This window comes from Notothenia rossii (assembly GCF_949606895.1).
Source record: "Notothenia rossii genome assembly, chromosome: 11".
Classification (NCBI taxonomy): Eukaryota; Metazoa; Chordata; class Actinopteri; order Perciformes; family Nototheniidae; genus Notothenia; species Notothenia rossii.
The window spans coordinates 54,471,649-54,494,930 of NC_136910.1; the positions used below are offsets into that span (position 1 = coordinate 54,471,649).

The window sequence follows — 23,282 nt, forward strand, 5'->3', positions numbered from 1 at the left end:
TTTGTAGGTTTGGTAGAAATCTATTTAACCCTAACCCTAAATCAGATGAGTACTGGTCACTGACATTGACTAAAATAATATAATTAACACGATATATTCACATCAAACACTATATTTGTATGTGTCAGAGTTGGTTTACCCGTGTGTTTGTGAAGCAGATGGGTTCAAATCTAGCAGCAGCAGCCATGACACTTGTTCCCTGTTCATGTGAGTGAGACCCATCGAATGCCCCCCCCCCTCTTACTCGTTACCAACAGCCTTCATTATCCAACACCCCCCCCCCACCCCCAAACCCATCACACTCATTCACCCCTCCTCCACCCTGGAATCAATAGATAAACAACACAAACAACGGAGAGGCGACGTCCCCAAACCCTCCGAACAGCAGGACTCCAACAGGAAGCTGGATTTCAAAGACATATTCCGAAACAGCATGGTGTGTTTGTGGCTCTGCATAACAAGGATAACTCTTAATAAGGGTTACCTTGATTTGTATTAAGAACTAAATATATGTATCACCTGATTTAGGAATTTAAGACCAATTTCTACAATGAAAAACTGAAACGTTGACTTTAATTAAATATATTATGTTGAAAGCAACTATATTAAGTTGAATCTCATATTTTTAAGATTTAATGTTATTACTTCCAACCTAATACAATTCTGTGTAATTTGTGAGCATTAAACATTTAATAAAAGTCAAAGTTTACGTTTTTCCAGTGTACATTTTCCTTAACGAAGGAGACTTTGTGGCGAATAACGTTGCAGATTTGCAGTATAGAGTGTGTATACGGCGTTAGTGTGACGACCGTGTGTGTGTGTGTGTGTGTGTGTGTGTGTGTGTGTGTGTGTGTGTGTGTGTGCGTGTGTGTGTGTGTGTGTGTGTGTGTGTGTTGGTCTCAGACAAAACAGGGCTGCCGAAATGCGGCAGGCACTGCAGATTTTTGTTGGCTCGCTGACAGCGGCTTGCCGGTGCCAAGCCCCGACGGCGGAAAACGACTAAAAGACGCATAAGGCTGGCATTAGAGCCCCAAATCTTCTCTCCCCCCTCCATCTCTTTTCTCCTTCTCTTTTCTCGATCCGTGGCACGCCGTTCACTTTGGTCGGGGTCTGACTCGATTTGGCAACGTTTACACCCATCCGTGAATTTATCAATGTCTTTATTTCGCTGTGATCTGATGGGAGGGGGGGGGGGGGGAGTAGAAAACATGGCACCTGAAACACCGCGGGAGGTTTAGGTAGAATGCCACGTTGACATGTTTCTTCTTCTTTCTTTTTTTTTTTGGACATCGCCCCGTTCCAGTTTAACCCCCCGTCCTTTTTTCCGTAAGTGTCGCAGAATGAGAATTCTGGAGGATTTCATTCCTTCCAGGGTTTATGTTTTCCTCAACATATCTGCTGCCTTTGTCTTGAGGATTTCGGGCAACACTTCCACAAAAAAAACGCAGACACAATAGCATCTGGAGTTACATCCATGAGGCACTGAGCCCATGTTCCTCCTAAAACCTAAAACAAATGATACTCCAATTATACTCCCGAGACAATAAAACACAGCAAAAGGAAAAGAAAGAAATCTCCTGTACAACATTCAGGATTACCTGAAACTAAAAGCCTGATTCTGTGTTTGGACTCCATTATTGATGGCACAATATTTAGCTGCAGAGTAAACAAAGGCGGGATGTTGTAATTTGTGTTTGGGGTATTGTTCGTGCAGACAGATGACGACTGCTAATGTTGAATTAAAAAGGTTCTTAGAGGTGGATTTAACACGTTTCCTCTTGTCTGCAGGGTTGAGGCGGAAGACGAACGACACAGGGAGACAAAGAGAGAGGTAGCAACGAGAGAAAAGGTGTGAAATTCAGAATTAGCAGCACAATATGGAAGTGCCGCACAATGAGCTGCGCGGCACAGTGTTGTTCACTGACACTGTCTGACTAAATAAAGACGCTGCGTTCGTGTGCCACGTAGGAACAGGCCGGGATACAAAGAATGTTGAACACCAACGTGGCTCATTTTCAACACTATGCATGTGTCGCCTGACCTTGTTCTAGAAAATACTCTTAACCTCTCACACTAAAGTATCATAAAACCTCACAGGTGGTCCTTAACCCTTTGTTTCCTACACTGTAAAATATTACCATGATTTTAGCTGTAATATTTTACAATAAATGTACCACTTTACAGTCTTTACCTGTAATGTACACAATATAATACTGTAATTTTGAATTTCACACTGAAATCAATGCAGGCACAGTTAATAACTGTGAATGTACAGGATACATTATTACCAGGATTTCACAACATATTCAGACCATCCTCTGTGGTAACACAACAAATTACGTGAACCACGCTGCATTGTGGGATCGCAAAAGATTTAGAACGGCAAGGAACTGCTACGAGTCACTCGGCGCCAAGCAAAGACGAGAAGAAGCACCTGTCACTACTCTGATAGGTAATTCAACGCATTTTGTTCCCCTTCACTTCAATGAAAATGTGTGCTTTTATTTAGACTTGCTCCAGTTTTGTTTAATGTGATTGCAGACAGTCTGAAATATCTGGTGTTCAGAGTTTCCGTTAGCCGGTAACGGTCATACTCCAGTCAAATATGCCGAAGACTGGCAAATCGAAATCTCTCCGGTCCAAATAATTTGCGCAACTTATGTGACAGACAAGAACAGTGAATTCCAGTGTTTCCCGAACCATTGTCCCCCAAAGAAGGTAGATTAAGAAGGTCCACAGCAACGACAACATGAAACACTCTTTAATTTACTGCAACGACACATCGGGAACCCCCTCAAGCGGGCCCCATGCATAGCGCACCGTAAGAAACTGCTTCATAATTTCAGCTTCGTTAAACTGAAATAATCAATGCCAGTAAAGTCCCTGTTTTGATCCGGACCAGAGACCTTGTATACAATTCACAAGTGGACCTTTAATAAAAAAGTTTGAGTACCCCTTGAATAAAAGAGCATGAGACAATGACTCATTAAGATAATGTTTACAACGAAAATAAATCAAGTGAGAAATAGGGTAATCTTTTCATAGACTTCTATACAAACAGTCTTCTTTTTGCGATCAAGTGGAGGCGCCCCCTGCTGGCTATTATACAGAATGCGAGTCCAAGACAGTTTTTCATTGGTTTCTTCATGTTTTTTACTCAAATTAAAATAACAGACCCTCAGTAAGGAAGGTAATGGTGCTAACAACACAGGATACAAAGCAAGAGTCTTCATTTTGTTCAATGTTTCTCATTCATGGTTGAAGAAACTGTGACATTGGTTCGTTCAACCTGTCTGTCTTTCTCTGTTGGGGGATAGGAGGAGGAGGGGCGACCCCTGAGAGATGGATGATGGGTCAGATACTGTCAGACTAGAAGGGTCAAAGGTCAAAGGATCCTGGGGTCCAGAATCACGCTCTGATTTTTTCCTGTCACTGTCATGGCTCTGATCATTTACTCATATTATCCACAATTATTTCCTTGAACCTGGAGTCTTTTCCTCATTTAATCTTATTCCTTCCAGGCAAATCTCTATCTAAGTGGTTGACCAATCGCAACGGGACTGGGCTCTGGTTTCAGACAGAGGGTGAAAAGAGGTAGTATGAGAAAAATAAAGAGCTTTTTGAACATTAAAGCATCGAGACATGTCCCAGTAGAGGAATAAAACATACATTTGCATCTGAAAATGAGAAGAATATGTCTTCTCTAAAAAAGTACTTGCTGTCCATTCATGAACTTTAATGACCATTTGACGTCAATTACAAATATACTTATATGATATAATAATAATATGATACGTTAGTTGTAGTGCGACTAGTTGTTAGTCTGGTCTGGGTAGGTTTTCCATGCGTGTGTTTCACATCTGGTCCAAAATCCTAGATCCGTACTTTTGGTTGATTTTATGTATATTTTTCTCACTTTCCTCCCAATTTGCCTCTTTTTTCACTAATGTTCCTTCTACAGCCATCAATGACAGAGCTATTCCTCCCCCTCCTCCACCCGGACTCCCAACTTAATGCCTGTATTTAGACAAATGTGGCAGCGTTTGAACACCTGGACGGCTGTAATGTGAGGGGTATAGCTGATGTGCTCTGTGTGCTTTCAGCGGACCACCTGGCTGCAGAATAATGACATATCTGCTCCCACACACTGCTCAGGAGCCGCGATCAGAGCGGCTTCATCACAGCAGGGCAGACCCCACCTGACACCACGCAGCGAGGGAGAAGAGAGAGGGAGGAAGAGTGCGGACAGCAGGAGGAAGGACAAGGAGAAGAGATCAGATTGCCTACGTAGGAACTCAGAGATGGCAGTCACCTGTTCTCTTTACAAATTAGGGATAAAGAAAGTGGAAACCTATACAAACTTGAAAAATGACCCCTTTGTTAAAACTCACTCATTACACGTCAGAAATAAAGATGGGTAGCAAACGTCTTACAAATCCTGGACACAATCTCATCTTGTTGTCGACTGATCGAGGCAAAAAAAAGAGGATACAAATGATAAAATCTCTAATAAATACATTTACCTTTTCAAATATCCATGAACAATTCACAAGATAGGCTATGTGAAGAGTACACAATGAATACTCACTCAAAGAGACCAGCTTTTGAGTCCTCAGTCTATATTTCATCAATGCTCAAATCAAGTAGTAAAAACGTTATCTACAAGCATCCGAATTAGAACGTTTTCAACTCGTTCTTGTTCTAACCCTAATGTTTCTCAAATATGTGTTTTTATATATGTCCCAGTTGGCCATGAACACTGCAGAAGTGAGGACAACCCATTGGCAGAATGCCTTCAGAACCATTGTTGGCATTTACTTACAAATAGAAATGTGTCAGCTAATGTGTTTTAAATGCTGCTTTTTATCAGGACTCACTTGTGAATAAATTACTTAAAAATAACAGCTAGTTTAGGCTCAATTTCCACATTTCTTCAAACCACATTCAGTCCTCATAAATATGTCATGCTACGGGCAACACTGGGTACAATCTCAGTTTAGAGATTTAGCTCATTTTCTAAGAGACACCTCCAATAAAAGCCTCCTAGTGTTCCTGTGGACATAATCCCTTGATGTTTTACCACACGGCTTTTATTCTCAAATATGTGTGCAGTGTAATGTGACTTTTACGGCTCAGAATACAGGCTTTTAACCATAGAATTATTAAAAAATAAGTATATATCTTAAATTTTTTGAATAAAATAACTATGCCATTCAACATGAAACAAAATGTTATTGATGTGCATAAGCCAACATTATGTAGAGAAAAGGTCTGGCAGTAGCCTCAGCAGCTGTGTGAGTGAACACCACAAAGTGCCGTTCAGAGTTCAGACGTCAACAAACTATTTTAACAACACCTGAACATCTGAAGACTGTGAAATCACTTCCACTGCCTTGCTCCGTGTACTGAGTGGGATTTGAACCTGTCACCCTGTTAGTTTCGGGGCGGTTTAACACTTGCAGCAGGTTTTTTCAGGTCTTTGTCGGCCCTGTTTTCATTCAGCGTGTGCCAGCAGGGACCGTGCCCGCTGCATTCACATGGCACTGCCCTGGAAGCGTGGGAAAAGAGAAAAAAGGAAATTGTGCCACTTTACCCTCGTCTGCTGCCATAGAAACGCACCAACGGTCAGGCGTTAGGCACGGAAACGTTGTGTCTGTATTTTTAACGGTTTTGCACCCCGCTCTGGTTCCTGGAGGTCAGTGTGAGTTGGGTGATGGATAACTGATAAAGAACTATTTTAATACTGATTGTTTTTATTTTCTTGATAAAGAAACGTAAGCTAAACGTTTGAATCTTGAACACAGCAGGAAATTATCTAAATGCTAGTTCCCACGGGTTTAATCGTTATTTCTCGTATTTATTTCTTCTGCTTTTAATTTAGGATTATTTTACTCAATGTTAACCTTTTTATTCTTGAATTAATTTAATAATATAAAAATAAATTGGTAGAAAATATCCATCCCAGTTCTCCATGGTTACCATTGTTTCTGTTGATGCTTAATAGACACATTATTTGTATTCAGTAATAATGAACTTAATGTCAAGGGACTTGTTTTATACTTTTGATTAAGCTGATGTTTCAACATTTATGAAAAATCAATCTAATAATCAACTGTTTTCTGATTGGTCACCTCCCTTTGGGCTCTCTGGATGTTTCCTTTTCGCTTATTTGTGTGTTCGAATGGATCCCCAGCCAGCATCCCGTCTCCTATAATTATAGTGTGTGTGTGTGTGTGTGTGTGTGTGTGTGTGTGTGTGTGTGTGTGTGTGTGTGTGTGTGTGTGTGTGTGTGTGTGTGTGTGTGTGTGTGTGTGTGTGTGTGTGTGTGTGTGTGTGTGTAGCGGGGGGAGCAGGTGATTGGTTGGCAACAGCTGGCGAGAGAAAGGAGAACACAGCTGCAGGGAAAGAGGAGAGGGGAGAAGAAGAGAGGATAGAAGGAAAAAGGACAGAAGAGAACGAACCAGTAGAAGAGGGGAGGAAACAAGAGGCAAGAGAAGGAAGGAAACAATAGAGGAGAGGAGAGGAGAGAAGGAGACACAGGAGTGGACACAACGAAATATGAGAGGAGGAAACGTAAGCGTAGAGAAGGAAACAGGACAAGGGGAAAGGAGATACGGGATGGAGACAGGAGAGGAGAGAAAAGGAGGAAACAGGAGAGGAAGTAAGGAGAGGAGGAGACAGGAGAGTGTTCAGAGAGAATCACATTTTCTCAATGTCATCTCTGACTTCAGCAGCATTATATATACCATACACTGCAATCACAGCTGATGTTATTCAATTCAGATCAGCTGCAGTGTCTTATTCATGTATTTTATTTTTAGAAAAAAGGTGATCCTGGAAGTCCAGATAACGCAGATCCCATAACGTGACTTTTGAGATGTCAAATCACGGCACGGTGATTCACTATGTTATGTTACGGGACTCAATAACTCTGAAAGATAACATTGACAGGGTTATCTTGAATCGCGACAGTCACTAGGAAAACAGTAGATGTTAAAGGAGCCATATCGCTGTGGGGAAATAAAGATACTCACTATTGGAAAAAGTATTTTAAAAAGTACTAAGGCAGGATTCAATGGTTTGTCTCATCATACAGCATGTGCCTGTTGGCCACACACAAACTGAGATTTAGGTGAATGAAAACACATTAAAAGAAGAGTATGTGTCTTGTAAAGTCAGCAAGAGCATTGCAATCTCCACCACTAAAGGCGGCAACATTTAATTAAATAGAGGAAAAGGCAAAATAGTGCTGGTTCGAGCTTTTGTACACGTTGAAACATAAAAGCACAATCACTCCTTGAGAAAAAGGAGCCAGGAGATCAATTACTGCTACATAATAACTCCAAGGACATGGAACCCACTACAGATAACGCTGGGTATGAACACGTGTGTGTGTGTGTGTGTGTGTGTCCTAGCATTACTATCCTTGTGGGGACCTACATCTGTTTACACAGTCACGATTGGGGACCCGCCTCCCTTATGGGGACAAATTGGAGGTCCCCATAAAGGCTATCATTAATTTTAGGGTGAAAACTTGGTTAGGTTTAGGATTAGGGTTAGGCATGTGTTGGTTATGGTTAAGGTTAGGATAAGTCTCCAGGAAATGCATGTAAGTCAATGTAATGTCCCCTGAAGTAATGTATACATGGTATATATGTGTGTGTGTGTGTGTTTGTGTGTGTGTGTGTGTGTGTGTCCTTTCAATCAAAGGAAAAGGCCGTGTATGAAAAAAAACTGCTACAGTAACTAACCTTAAAACAAGTCCTAACTCAGGTTGCTTTGAAAAATGCTATATATGCACAATAAAACTGAGTAAACGTTTCTATCTCGATCCAGATTACATTTTAATGTATAGGTGGCAGTCAAATGCCACCAACAGTATCCTTCATCCTAAAAACCCTGTTAAAAATGTCCTCATGGTTTTTATGATCTTGGTTTTAACATGCCATTAGTAACAAATCTAAATCTATTTTTACATGACCTCTCGTGTTGCACTATCCATATGTCGCCATCATCTTCAATAATATATGTTTCATGTTATCTTGATCACACCAAAGCCAGTCACTGCTTAAGCCTTCTCCACAAAAAGCAGAATACCCATCAGAACAATAACAGCCTCTCCTCGTATTAACACACAATCACTGTCTCTTGTCCCGTGTCTTTGTTCGTGTTTCTCATTCGCTTCACTTCTCTAAGGAAAGGAAGGAAGAGGACAAGAGGAGGAAGAGGAGACTTCCTGTTCCAGGGTTCTTCTCTTTTCTTGGAAACCCAGTTCAGCTCGTGGTTTTGTTTCTGATAAGGATGTTGACGATGGTGGAGACGGTGCCAGGGATAACAGAGGGGGGTTAGGACTGAGTGGAAGCAGGAAGAGACGCTGGTCACTGATTGGCTGGCAGGGAGGTGGAGGTTTACTACTCTGATAGGCAGGTTTAGACATTGTAATGGGGCGAAGCCTGCGAGCTAGTTCAGGCAGTGAACTCGAGCACCAATGATACATTAACACGTGGCGTACCTCGTCCCTCTTACAAACAACCAAACACATTCTCCTAAACATGCCGCTCTATTTAAGCTGCCAGGTCTTCCTGCCTCTGCCTCGCTTCATGCTGCTGCTGCCACTGCTGTGTTCACTTGCTACTGCTACGTTCTTGTTCCTGCTGCGTGTTCCATGGTGCTGCTGCTCGCCTACCCCACCACCACCCCAGCTCCACCCCAGCTTCCACCTGTAGGCTCGGGGGATAGTTATCTAATCATCACTCAATGTTCTTTGTAAATCTGTGGAGTGATGAGGCCCGAGCCTAGACGCCAAACTCAAACTATATGCTGCTTCTAATAAACATATTAAGAAACACGTGAGTTGTCTGATTGAAATATGTAAATGATCAATACCTGAGTCAATGACTGGGGAGAAAAAAACAAGAAGTCAAAAGTGGTTTAAATCTAACATGTTGGAAATAACTAATATTATTTAAAATCAAGTTTACTTTAGGGCTATGAAAAATTCATTTGCAAAATCTCGAGCGTTTGTGTGTTCTCTGATTGGCTGGCAGGGAGGTGGAGGTTTACTACTCTCATAGGCAGGTTTAGACATTGAAATGTATTAATAGGACATCAACAGTGGTTTAAATGTTGCATGTTAGTTGGAAGAAATATCTGATATTGTCTTAAGGATGTATTACGGAACAATTTGAGATGAGGTTTATTTTAGGGCTTTTGTTTTCCATCAGCTACAAACTTTAAATAAACTTGGGATTGTTTCTTCTGCAAGTTGGTTGACAATCGAATATTTTCTGTGTACTGCTTGTTAAAAAATAAATCAAGTTATACTGTAAACATAACCTTAAATCTCCAATTGCTGATTTTGAAATGTTTAAATGTTTAAAAAAAACACTCCATTATTTAACACCAAAATATATGCAAAACATTGAGAGTCTGTGTGTTCTCAGTAAATCTTTATTGAAGCTCAGCCACTTGACACTCGGCAGCCATCTCTCAGCAGAAATAAAGTACTTTTGCCAGAAAACGAGTCCGGGTGCATCTGCCTCTCTTGCTTCATGCAGCGGACGCTCATGACGGTCCAAACATGTGATTGGTTGGCTCGGGGACTCTTCACATCTTCAAACTACGCTGCTTTGTGAGAACACACGGGGCACGAGTCCGTCAGTAAAGTAGATTGTCATGTAAGCGTCAGATGGACCAATCAGAAATGCACAAATGAAACATCCAGGAAGTGACCTCAGCGTCAACCACCATACACGTAGCTTTGTGTGTGTGTGTGTGTGTGTGTGTGTGTGTGTGTGTGTGTGTGTGTGTGTGTGTGTGTGTGTGTGTGTGTGTGTGTGTGTGTGTGTGTGTGTGTGTTGATTTTGCTTCATGATCCCTCATCCCACAGCCGAAAGCATCGCAGCCATCATCCAACACACACGCACACTCATACTGAGACAGCGAGCAGCAAGCTAGTGCTTAAAGCAAAACTGGGCTTCCATGGCCATCCATTATCACTGACAAGCTAAATGTACCATGGTACACCATATGGTACAGAGAGAGAGAGCAAAGTGAAGCGGAGAGAGGCTGAGCCAGAGAGAGAGCGAGGGAGAGCCAAAAAAAAGAAGAAGAAAGGAGGGAAGATGGAGCGCATTACAATCAGAGTCTCTGTTTAAGATATAATCAGCAGAACAGAGCATGGATGAAGGGATTTCTTTGATGAACAACTGATGTGTTACTCAAATTCCTTCATTTGTACTTTTTCTCTTTAGTTTCCCCATTTAAATAAAATGTTCATTCTGTTGTAATAGCCATCAATTCAGACTCAGCCCCGTCATGTCATATGCCACCTTGTCCCCAAAGCCAACTTTATATTTCCTGTGAAATATATATATCTACATGATTGCCTATTAAAGTATGTAAGGTAATGTCTTTATTTTATTTTTAAACCAGACATATTATGCAAGTTGTTAGGATCCTACTGTATATGTATTTAGTGACTCTACTGTGTCTCCCTGCTTTAATGTTACTGTCTGTGCTGCAGCACCTCTTTTCACCCTCTGTCTGAAACCAGAGCCCAGTCTGCTCTGATTGGTTAGCTGGCTGGCTCCGTCGTGATTGGTCAAGAGCTTAGAGATATCCCGCCACACACAATGTTCGTCACTCTACAAGTGCAATTTCTCTTTTGTCGTTGTTCACTAAATTCAAATAAATAGTCAAATGTAGTCAAAATACTGTAGGTTGCTGGTGTCACTGCAACTCTTCCACACACACACACACACACACACACACACACACACACACACACACACACACACACACACACACACACACACACACACACACACACACACACACACACACACACACACACACACACACACACACACACACACACACACACACACACACACACACACACACACACACACACACACACACACACACACACACACACACTGAGGCTGTTACCTAAAGGCTTGCCACAGGAAACATCTGTTCAGACAAAACAGACACATTCAGTTTAGACAAAACCACAAAGAGGGCACACACACACACACACACACACACACACACACACACACACACACAGTTACAGTACTCAATATAAATAAAGTAAAGTGAGACACAGCAACTACATTTATGTAATTCTTATGCAACAACAACTATATGAAATTAAAACACGTGTGAGAATAAATGAAGCATCTGACGTTAATACTTTCATCAGAACATGAGTGCGCTCAGACGCCAGAGGATGCTTTCAAACCCCTTCAATGATCAGACGCTACGTAATACTGAAGTGCAGCATTGCATTACAGTATTCATTCTTCCTCCTTTCCATCCTCTAAACACTGACGTCAAAGGGTGGAGGTCAAAGGTCAGAGCAGTGCCCCCTCCAGGTGGGAAGGAGCCAGGGTCAAAGGCACGACAGGTAGATCTTTAACAACTAAAGCTGCTAACTTTTCATTTCCACTGCGAGGAGAGAAGGGAAAGAGATGGGAAAGAAGGACTAGTAGAGAGGGGGGGGGGAAGCAAGAGAGAAGAGGAACAAGGAAATAGGGGATAAAGATAAGGGAAATGAAAGTGAACAAAGGAAGAGAGGAATAAGGGGAGGAGAAAAGCAAAGGATAAAACGATCAATAAAGATGGGGGAGGAAAGAGAATAAAGCCTCAGACGTTAGCACCGCCCAGTATTTAATATTTAATGTTTGAAGGGTGTGGAAATGCAACGTCCCAAACAAGTGACCCAAACCACCAGTTAATACATAAAACACTACAACCAAGATCTGCCAAAAATCACACACACACACACACACACACACACACACACACACACACACACACACACACACACACACACACACACACACACACACACACACACACACACACACACACACACACACACACACACACACACACACACACACACACACACACACACACACACACACACACACAGACAGACAGACAGACAGACAGACAGACACACACACACACACACACAAACACACACACACACACACACACACACAGACAGGCAGACATACATACAGACACACACACACACACACGAACACACACACAGACAGACAGACAGACATACAGACACACACACACACACACTTAAACACACACACACACACACACTTAAACACACACACACACGACTCGTTGTGTTTTCACTTTGCAAACGTTGAGTTCATCTGAACAAACGACTAGTTGTTTCTACATTCCACTTTTTGTTGTATTCCTCTGTTGTTTCTTTTTGGATACCTCTTTCCAGGGCACGCACACGCGCACACACACACACACACACACACTTAATAAAACACACTCTCACACAACACACAGAGTCACACAGAGCCAGTTCCACAACAAAGACGGAGTCTGTGCCATGCTGCTGCAGAGGGGGCAGTGCCACGTTGGCAAAGCCCAGGGGGCAACTGCTATCTCGTGCCAACACCACACACACACACACACACACACACACACACACACACACACACACACACACACACACACACACACACACACACACACACACACACACACACACACACACACACACACACACACACACACACACACACACACACACACACACACACACACACACACACACACACACACACACACACACACACACACTCAGTATTCCAGCGTCGTCCGCCTGCTTTGTGTGGCTTCTTGTTCGACACACTGCATGTTTTTTCTGCAGAAACTATGTTCAAATGGTTTTATTTAAATGTACTATCTCAAACACACCTGCATTCAAACACATATGACATGTTTATTATTCTATAATCTACAGGAAAAAGTGTTTATTGTTATTTAGATATTTAGGTCTGTAAGTGTGTTACCAGCTGATGGCATTAACAATCAAAGAAGATGCTATATTTAGTGTTTTTACTTTGCAGAGCCTTCGTTTTGGCAGAGTATTAAATGTATGTTTGACTATTCACTTAACTTCAGACACTCTGTGCACTTTACAGAGAGTATCCTGCTTTAACCTGAACAAAATCATCTAATCTGTATTTTATTCTTCCTATGGATTAATGTGCACTCTCCCTCTCTTTGTCCTTCATCTGCTGGATCTAAACCTGGTTGTAGGGACACCGTTGCTGTTTCATATTTCTCTTTGTGGTGACTAATTAAACAGACAGACAAAGATGTAACAGTAAATACGGTGAACCACAAGATATATAAAATAATGATTCATTCTGAGATTTTTTTTTTAATTAGAGTATTTTAAATCGTAAAATACGTCATTAGGTAAAAAAATGAAAATAATGACAATGTTAAAAAAAAAAAATGTATATACATATTATTATGAAAAATAATAATCAAAAAGTAAAAGCACAGGTAAAAGTAAATGGAAGTAAATAATCAGTAAGTCACAACATCTGAATGAATGACTGAAATGTTTACCGTCAATAGACACACTCAAAGACAACGTATGATTCAGATATTTACATTACCAGAACTAACTTAAATACATGTGACCAGTTCATACCTCTGGGATGTGTTGCACATGTATCCTAATATATCCGAATAATAATCACCTTTAACATGCGTCTGTTTGGACATATAGACTCGTCATCATGTTGAATTGCTTAGTAGTTTAAATGTCTACGCTGAAAACAGTCACAGAAAGGAAAAACTTCACAGAAAACTTCCCCTAGTTCTTCAACAATGCTTCAGTATAAAGTAAAGGTGGCAACAATCCCAAAAAGTTTGTCTTGTAACCTTCACCTCAAAACTTAATGTTCTTGGCCTCATGTAGAGCTTGGGCCTGGGAAGCAGTGTCAGACTCGCAGTACAAAACCCACTGGACGTTTCGGTTGCTTTTCAAAGTTTATTTCGAGCAAACATAAACAAAATAGGAAAAAAATATTTAACATCAACTTAAACAGCAGATCCTAATAATCTGTCTTTTGCTAAGTATAAGGTTGCGTCTGCGTGTCAATGATGGTATTGCTGCTGCCTGCTGCTTTCCCGTCACACACCGCACCTCCAATTAGCCCCGCCCCCTTCACCTGAGCAAAGCACACCTCTTACTGAAACAGAAAAATGCATAAATAAAGGTTCCAAATAAATCACAAAGGGCAGCAGGTCCGTAAACCTGATCAACCTGACCTCATAGAAGTGATGGACACAACAGCGACATTATTCCAACCTTTAGGCAGTGGCGAACCGTCAGGGCCTTCAAGGTATTCGAGAATACCCTGGAACACTCAGATAAAACAAACAAAAAATCGATTTAATTATATAAATAAAATGTGAATAAAATGAATAAATTAGTGTTATTAGAGTGTGTGTCTACAGAAGGTCCAGTTGTGATAGACACGTTTCGCCACTGCCTTTCGGACATCTTGATCAGCACTACAGTAAGAACTGACTCCACATTCCTAAATGACACAAAGACAAAAACAATCTGCTCCAGAGGAAACATCACGAAGTGCACTTTGATGTGGGCTTATCATTATTATTATTTTTTTTTTTTTTTCATGGCTCTGTTGTTTAAGTTATATTGAGAAGCATTTTTTTTTTTTTATAAATGTTTTTGGTTTCGTTAGTGTGGGCATGTGCGGGCGGAGGGAGGGAGGGGGGAGTGTAGTGAGTGTACTGTGATATTACAATATATGAAATGGCATCGATTATTGTACACTATAATGAAATAAAAAGACTTGTAAAAAAAAAAGAAAGAAGTGCACTCGGTTGCAAACCTCAGATGTATCCGTCAGTCACTGCTGCGTTTCACATGAGAACATGTCAAGTGATGGTGCCGGTACACAGATGTGTAAAAAATATATTGAGAGACTTTTCCTTCTTTATTTAGAAATGTGTGTAATGTCCCTTTTATTGAGAAACAGCCAATTGTTTCGAGGGACAATAAATACTTCAAGAAGTATCAGAAGTACTTTTTATACTTTTGGTTTCAACGTGTTTCTACCTCTCTTTCTTTCCATCCCTTTCTCCATTCATTCATTCATTTATTTCTTTGCCTTTCATTTCCTCTCACTTTGCGTATTGTTCCAGAACTTTCTCTCTTTTTGTTCCTCCTCACTCTTCTGTCTCTCTCTCTCTCTGCCTGTCTTCCTTTCATCTCCCGCCATCTGCCTTCCTCCATCTCAATTTCCCTCTCTTTCTCTTCCTCTCCCTCTCTAATTCTCCTCTTCTGTCTCTCTACGTTTCTCACCCCTCCCTCTCGTCTCCCTAAAAACTTGGCAGTGATCCCCGTCGTGGGTTTTTTTTTTTTTTCACTCCTCGTTTGGGGGATTGCGAATGAATGCGATCCAATCTCGGCTAAGAGACATGAATTTTCATTAATTACAACCTTGTCAGCAAAAGCATTATGGGAGCTGAATATGAAAATGCTAATGAGGAGAGCTCATTTGCATATTTTTCTTTGTTGGAATGTCATTAATTATTACGTTTTATGATGATGAATGCAGCTGTCGATGGCTGGCCCTCCATGCCTAATTAGCTATCAGAAAATCCTCCGATCAAAAAAATAGATGGGGATCCCAAAAGTTATTTAACACTTTCTTTTGGTCACTCACTGTTTACTAACCTCCCAGCAACAATTGTACACTTTCTTTCTTTACTGCTAATTATATTCTACCATTTCTCCCTATTTCAGATTCCTTCTTCCTCAGGAGACGCCTCCAACAGTCCAATCTAGGACCAATGTTTTGGATTGATATCCTGAGGTTTCACCAAGTTTCTCTCAACAATGGCAAGATTTGTAGTTTATTTTGACCTTTAACTGCACCTCTTGTTGCTAACTTCTGTCCTTAAGAAATAGCTATTTTGTTCAAAAAAGCTAATCCCTGGTTCTTGTAGTCCTTGATTCTAAACAAGCTTTGTGTGTTGAAGCGCCATAACCTGTATTTTGTCCCAAAGATCTGGTCTAGCTTGATTTTTACTTCAGTTATATGTCCATTGCTGTTAATTGACCTTAAACCATACCTCCTATTGCTAGCTTCTTTAGCTGTTATCCTCTAGCACAGTGTTTCTTAAACCTTTTCATACCAAGGACCACTTAACCAATAAAAAAACACTCGCGGACCACCTAACTCCACAAATATCCAAACACACATTGTTTTTCTAGAACAGATTACAAATCACCTGAAGATGGTATAAACAGATGGAAACATGTGTTTCGAAGGTGTTGCGCTGGGCTATATCAAGCAATCAAAACCAAAACTTAAGCCCGCTCCATTGCGGAGATATTCCCGCGAGAGTGCGGAAAACTTAAATGTATTTATTTATTTCAAATGTGAAATGTTACCAATATACTCACGGACCACTAGGGGGCGATCACGTACCACCAGTGGTCCGCAGACCACACTTTGAGAAGCACTGCTCTAGCAGTACCTCTTTTAGCAAGGAAAGCTAATCTCTGGTTCTTGTAGTCCCTTCATTGGTTGAAGCTCCATAACCTGTATTTTTGCCCAAAGATCTTATCTAGCTTATTGTCTATTGCCGTTAACACTGGCTTTCTTAGTATTAACTTTTGAAATCCTTTCTCATTTCTTGCTCCAAGCTGATTCCCCTGCAGCTCAAATAAATTACTCTTGGGTGATTTAGGCTTGTTTCTTTAGCTAAATGTTGGATCTAGCTCCTTTTCCTTCCAACTAAGCATCAAGGAGCACTGGGTACTTTAAGTCTGGCTGATTTCGGCCAGAATATTGGTATTAGCGATTTGTGGTAGCAATTTTCCTTATTAAGTCTTTTAATATAGTCTTAGCCTTTGCTCTTAACACAGATTAAGCCCTCATTGTGTAGCTCCATTTGACTAACCCTGGTACTTTGGCTACTCCAAAACGAATGTATTACGAGAAACCTTTGAGTGCTTACATGCTCTGAAAATCAGTTTTGAGACTAGAAATTCAGCAAACACAAACTCAACCTGTACAAAGTATAAGACAGCTAGCTTATTTTATAACAACTAGCATGTCAACATTGCAGTTAGCTACTCAAATACTAACATAAAACTGATTATCTCTTGATAACGTAGCCAAAACCTGAGGAGAATACCAATTATAGATCACTGATTTGATAACTGGTTTTAGTAAGAAGGGAGCTTCCTCCTTTCAGATCTGTTTGGATGGAGACATTTGAAAATTGGACAGACATGCTACTGTTGCAAACCATCTGAAAACCTCCAATAGGGCTGCCAGAAGATGTTACATCACCTGGACGTCCTGTTACACTGTCCAAGTCTCCTCAACTATCTTTTTTTGTTCTTTCTTCCATCTTGCTTTCTCTATTGTCTAAGAAGAGTAACAATGAAGACTTAACAAATCCCCCCTCCAAAAAAAAAAAAGACACTAACGAACACCCCCCCTAACTTGGCTTAATGAATGCCAGGCTTAATTAGAGCACCATGATGTCAGAGGCATTAATTATCAGTTGGCTTCGTTTCAGAAAACACACACTGTCTGTCTTTTCTCTCTCTCTCTCTCTCTCTCTCTCTCAGTTTATTTCTGCATCTGTTTTTCTCATTTTGTCTTTTTTTATTATTCTATTTTCCATGTTCAAACTGAGTCTCATTATAAAAAAAAAAAAAAGATTTATACCATTTCATGCCATGGGTCTAAATCTGATTTGTGAGCAGTCCAATCTGGATTCATGTGACTTTGAGAAAGCTTTAGAATTTGTAGGCCGACGTTACTTATAATATTGAAGGCATTCGACAGAGATTGTCGTTGAAGGTGTCCAACGCACATCAACATACTAATGCTTCAGAGCCACAATATACATTTGACCCTGTGTGGGCAGGCAGAGAACACTACTGACATTTTGTTATTGAGAATCTGTCAACAGACAACAGCTAATCAGCCTTTGTTGAGCAACAAACTGATGAAGAAACCTTGCAGCCACCTGTTACTTTTAACCGTTTAGCTAGAAACCAGCACTTGTGTTACTACACAGCAATGACTAGTGGTTCTTGTGATGGCAGCAGCAAGCCAACATTGTTTGCAAACTGAAGAAAATCAGAAAAAGAAGGTCTTCATGTTCTTGTATCTGCAAAATATTTTCCCAACATTTGCTGCTTCTTTGTATTGAGGTGCCAACGTTTGCTACAAAGCAACATTTAAAAAACAAACAATTCCACAATGGTCCCTCTTTAATTCAAGGTACTCCATATTGATATTAAACTAGTAGATTAAGCGACTTTGAGACTTGAAAAGCACTATATAAATTCAATGTGTTATTATTTTTATTATTAGATAAAACAGATTTAAAGAGACTAGTGAGAGTAAACAGGCAGAACAATAATATCATTAAAAACAATACCAGTATAATTACTCGTACCCTTAAACCAATACAATACATATTTCTCTACTTCAATCAATAACAACAATGTGAATGGAAACACTCAGTTCCTAAAATACCATTTACCCTCCTTTACAAAAATTATTTGTTTTCAAAACTGCATTTTAAAAATGTTGTATTTTAGTTTTTTATATTTCTTTATAGATTGCTGTGGTAGAGGGACAACTGCAGAGATATTGCATTACATCGGAGAACGCTTGCGCTGACGGGCTGCAGGCAAAACGACACCAATCATCATTATTTTCTAGATATGGGTTCTTAAATTATTGAAAGCCGTTATTGTTTAACGGTTGCGATTTTTATTAAATCAAGATACAGATACCCAGCACTTATATCTAAGGTGTGGGATGGTTAAGGAAAGGGTTCGCTGCAGACCAATCAACTTCTACCTCACCAAATTCGGAACAACAATTCGGTGTGGACTTGGCTTAATATATAAGGGCAGGGTAGGACATTATCGTAACTAGGATGCCCACTATTGTCTAAAATACCATTGCTCAAAAGCACCAAACCATACAAATGGTCTAGACAAACACAACGCACGGGGTTCTAGGTTCTAACAAAACAGAGGGACTGTCCTTTAAGGCTTGGATTGTAAATGTAGCATCTCTCTCACAGATGATAAAATACAGTTCATCTTTGGCCTCTGGGAGCCACAGTTCTAACTGAAGAGCTCTCTCTCTCTCTCACACAATAAACATACTGTTTCATGCTGCACATCTCTATCTCTCTCTCTCACCTCTTACACACAAACCAGCACTCTCTTTGCCACACAAACACACAGAGACACACACACACACTGTAGCGTGGCTGGCCAGATGGGACTCTTCCACATGACCAAGCCGATCAATCAACACTGAAGGGCCCAGGTGCTACTACGCACCATTTCACAGTCTGTCACACATACACACACATACATACAAACACACACACGAGTTGTACACACACATAGCAGCAGAGACATATATAGATAGAAAGATAAAGGACACACACACACACACACACACTCACGCACACACTGTGTAACATGAATGACCCGGGCCTGGTCTCCAGAGACCTCATCTGGATGGATGACAGAAGATGGTGAAGACAGACAGACAGAGGGACAGACAGGCAGACAGACAGCAGACAGAAGGCGCGCACACACACACACACACACACACACACACACACACACACACACAGGGACAGACAGAGGGACAGACAGACAGACAGACAGAGGGACATACAGACAGTCAACACACACACACACACACACACACACACAGGGACAGACAGACAGACAGACAGACAGACAGACAGACAGACAGACAGACAGACAACACACACACACACACACAGACAGACAGAGGGACATACAGACAGTCAACACACACACACACACAGGGACAGACAGACAGACAGACAGACAGACAGACAGACAGACAGACAGACAGACAGACAGACAGACAGACAGACAGACAGACAGACAGACAGACAGACAGACAGAACACACACACACAACACACACACACACACACACACACACACACACACACACACACACACACACACACACACACACACACACACACACACACACACACACACACACACACACACACACACACACACACACACACACACACACACACACACACACACACACACACACACACACACACACACACACACACACACACACACACACAGATTTTCTCACAAAGGTTTTTTTTTAATAAACAGAACTACTTGTGGAGAGAATTCATTTAATGAAAGTCAACACTGACCATGACAGCCAGGGTTGAATGAAAGTTGCTCAGTGGCGCATGAAACCAAACTGGCCTGACTGAAAAAGCACCAGGTATTCAGATGTTCGTACTGTGAAGTAGATTTACCTAACAAATATTGACCGCTGATTCACACTGTGAAACTACGGCCATGCTAAGCTCTAGAGAAGAGAGAGGTGTCAGTCTGTCGGTCATCACTTGGTTCGAGGCTGAAAAAACGATTTGATGCATTGCTAGAATATTGATACAGCCAATCCACAATGGTATGGATGTAGACTCCCGGTATGCTTTGATGCTTAAAGCCTTCGATGATTGGGTGGTACAGGAGCTGTAGAGATCATAAAGCTCCTCCTGATTCTGGGTATTCTGATTCTGATACTTGATGAACAACGTTTATACAGATTTGAGGCTTTCCATTCACAGATTTTGCCAGCATTCACAATTGAGTACTGATTTTCTTTAACACAAAACACCTGCACGCACAGATATGTAGGTTCAAACCCCCGCATATGGAATAGCTGTTCTTGTGCATCACAATTACCTCCATTAGCCTTTTCGAACAGTGATAATCAGCTCTGACATTTCTTAAACAAACCTTACAGCGTTTTTTCTCAAAATACGGCAAGATGTTTCCCCCTCCCCGATGAACCGCTGCTTTCAAAGTGTTCGTTTTACATCTCCACCCTCCGCCCTCTCGCCTTGACGAGACCTATTATTAATATGTCAGATCTAATTACACAGACAATTTACATGTGATACACAGCCCCTTCAAAACAGCAATATACTAAATACTCTACAGTGGCTTACATTGTTAATGCACTGAAGTCAATGCAGCACTAATCAGTGCATGACATCCATTCTAAATACTGTGAGAACGAGTCGCTGGCTCTTCAGTCTCAATCAGCACGGACAATAGAGGAGAAATCACTGAGGGCGGAGCAGGGAATGGAGGATTTTAAATATATCTCTATTAATTCATTGCACATATTGACCTGGTTTTTATTTATTGTTGTATTTGAGCTCTAAAATTACCTTTGAATGAAATGGTATTCAAAAGAATATACATTGGTAGAAGACGTTTAATGTAATCCAATGTTTGTTGCTGATAATGTAGCATTTAATGCATTTTTAGAAACTGTCAGAAGCCATGTTACGCTATCTTTCAGGTTGATATTAATATTTAGTGTCTCTACTGTGACATGTCTCCATGCTTTAATGTTCAGAAAGCTCTTAATTGTCTCATTCTGCCTGTGCTGCAGCACCTCTGTTCACCCTCTGTCTGAAACCAGAGCCCAGTCTGCTCTGATTGGTTAGCTGGCGGCTCTGTTGTGATTGGTCAACCTCTGGAAATGTCCCGAACCTTAGCATATCATGTACAAAGTGTTGGAGCGCTAGCCAATAGATAGCTAAGTGTTAGGTAGGTTACTATGTTACAGAAGTAAACTCCCTCTGGAGGGCACTTGGGGATTTGAGGCTTTGCAGACCATTTACATGCACTAAAACCTATACAACAGATATAACAGGTCAGAGGGGGTCCTTTTCTCATACTGATATTCTGCACAAACTGTGCTGTTGTATTTGCTGTATAGTTTCCTTACTGTAAGGTCATTATTATATGTACAGCACTTTGACTCAACCAAAAATCGTTTTAAAAATGTGCTATATAAATAAAACTTGATTTGATTTGATAACACTACAGGAAAAGGAAAACCCCAAAAAGCAGAAAGGGCTTCTTGAAGTTAATGGAACTGGCTTTTAACATGAGACCTGAACTTATGATAACAGGTGGTTTTATATGTGTTCAAGGCAATCACATACACGCCTAAATAGATGCTTACATTCTCATATGTGAGGATTTACCTGCAATTCCTTGTTTTTTTTTTTTTGTTAAAGTGAATATATTCGACTGTCAGACAAAATTATGTTTGTCAGTTTGGGTTCTCGGAAATAAGAAATCGTGCAAAAACAAGAAATGGTAAAACAAGAAAGATCACAATCTGCTAGTGATCATTTTTTAGATTTTGTCACCACGTTTTCTCTCCTCTACTCTTCAATCAATCAATCAATCAATCAATGTTTATTTATATAGCCCAATATCACACATGTTGCATTTGTCTCAGTGGACTTCACAGTGTGTACAGAATATCAGTATGACAATACGACACCCTCTGTCCTTAGACCCTCACATCGTACAAGGAAACACTTCCAGAGAAACCCCACAGTTTAAAGGGGAACACGGGAGAAACCTCAGGGAGAGCAACAGAGGAGGGATCCCTCTCCCAGGACGGACAGACGTGCAATAGATGCCGTGTGTAAGTCGAAAAGATAATACATTTTACAACATAGGTAGACCAAATGTTTGGAAATGCATGTGTCTGTAATAAGAAGATGAATCCACGAGGATGTCAGCAATCCTGTGGGAGCCATCAGGGAAGTAGTATGATGAGAGTCTGGCAGGACCGCAGAGACAGGTTCAGCCACGACTCTTGATCCCTCAACTCACTTTATCTCCTCTATGTTTAAAAATTCTGAGCACAAAGAACCAGACCCAGCGGGGAGGGACAGGGGGGCGACCTTGGCAGCACACCCAGCTGAGGTGAGGGGCTGCTGGGGAGCAGAGGGAGACAGGAGGGTCTGGACTCCCTGGAGGAGAGGAGAGGATGCTAAGGAGAGGGAAGGAAACTAAAAAGCAAATACTGGGAAGGAAAGGAGGAGAGGAATATGTATTAAAGAAAATAGGAAAAAGTGAGGAGAGTAAAATATCATTGTGCATTTCAGACGCGAGATGGAGCGAAAGCAGAAATTGTGATTCCATGAGAAGAAGAACCAATAGGAGAGACAGGCAGAAGAAAAAAAGGAAAGAAGGAGGTAGACAGATATTTATTTCTATATAAAGTGTCCAGATGTGACCTCCTCAGAGGGGGTCCAGCCTCGTGGCTCAACACTCATTAATAAGGTCACACAGAGGGGAGACAGACGGCTGACTCACTGCATTTAGACCAAAACAACAAGAGCAAGGGAGCCAAGATCATCAGGTTATATACTGTATGTGTTTCATGCCGGTTTATGACTTTTGTGAGGGTGTTCTGGGATTCAAACTTTATAGATACAATTTAAAATACATATATATGTATATTTTATATATGTGTATTGAACGCGTGTACGGACATAAGCAGAGAATTG

General features: G+C 41.0%; 1 protein-coding gene across 1 annotated transcript in view; it reads right to left on the bottom strand.

Annotated features, from left to right (window-relative positions):
• Nucleotides 1-20,044: 20,044 nt before the first annotated feature.
• Nucleotides 20,045-23,282, bottom strand: part of LOC307024656 (transcription factor 4-like) — a 59,444-nt gene continuing 56,206 nt past the window's right edge. The window contains exon 6 of the mRNA XM_079658974.1: nucleotides 20,045-22,795. Coding sequence (XP_079515100.1) covers nucleotides 22,782-22,795 — 14 coding nt within the window. The 3' untranslated portion in view covers nucleotides 20,045-22,781. The remainder of the gene's footprint in view (nucleotides 22,796-23,282) is intronic.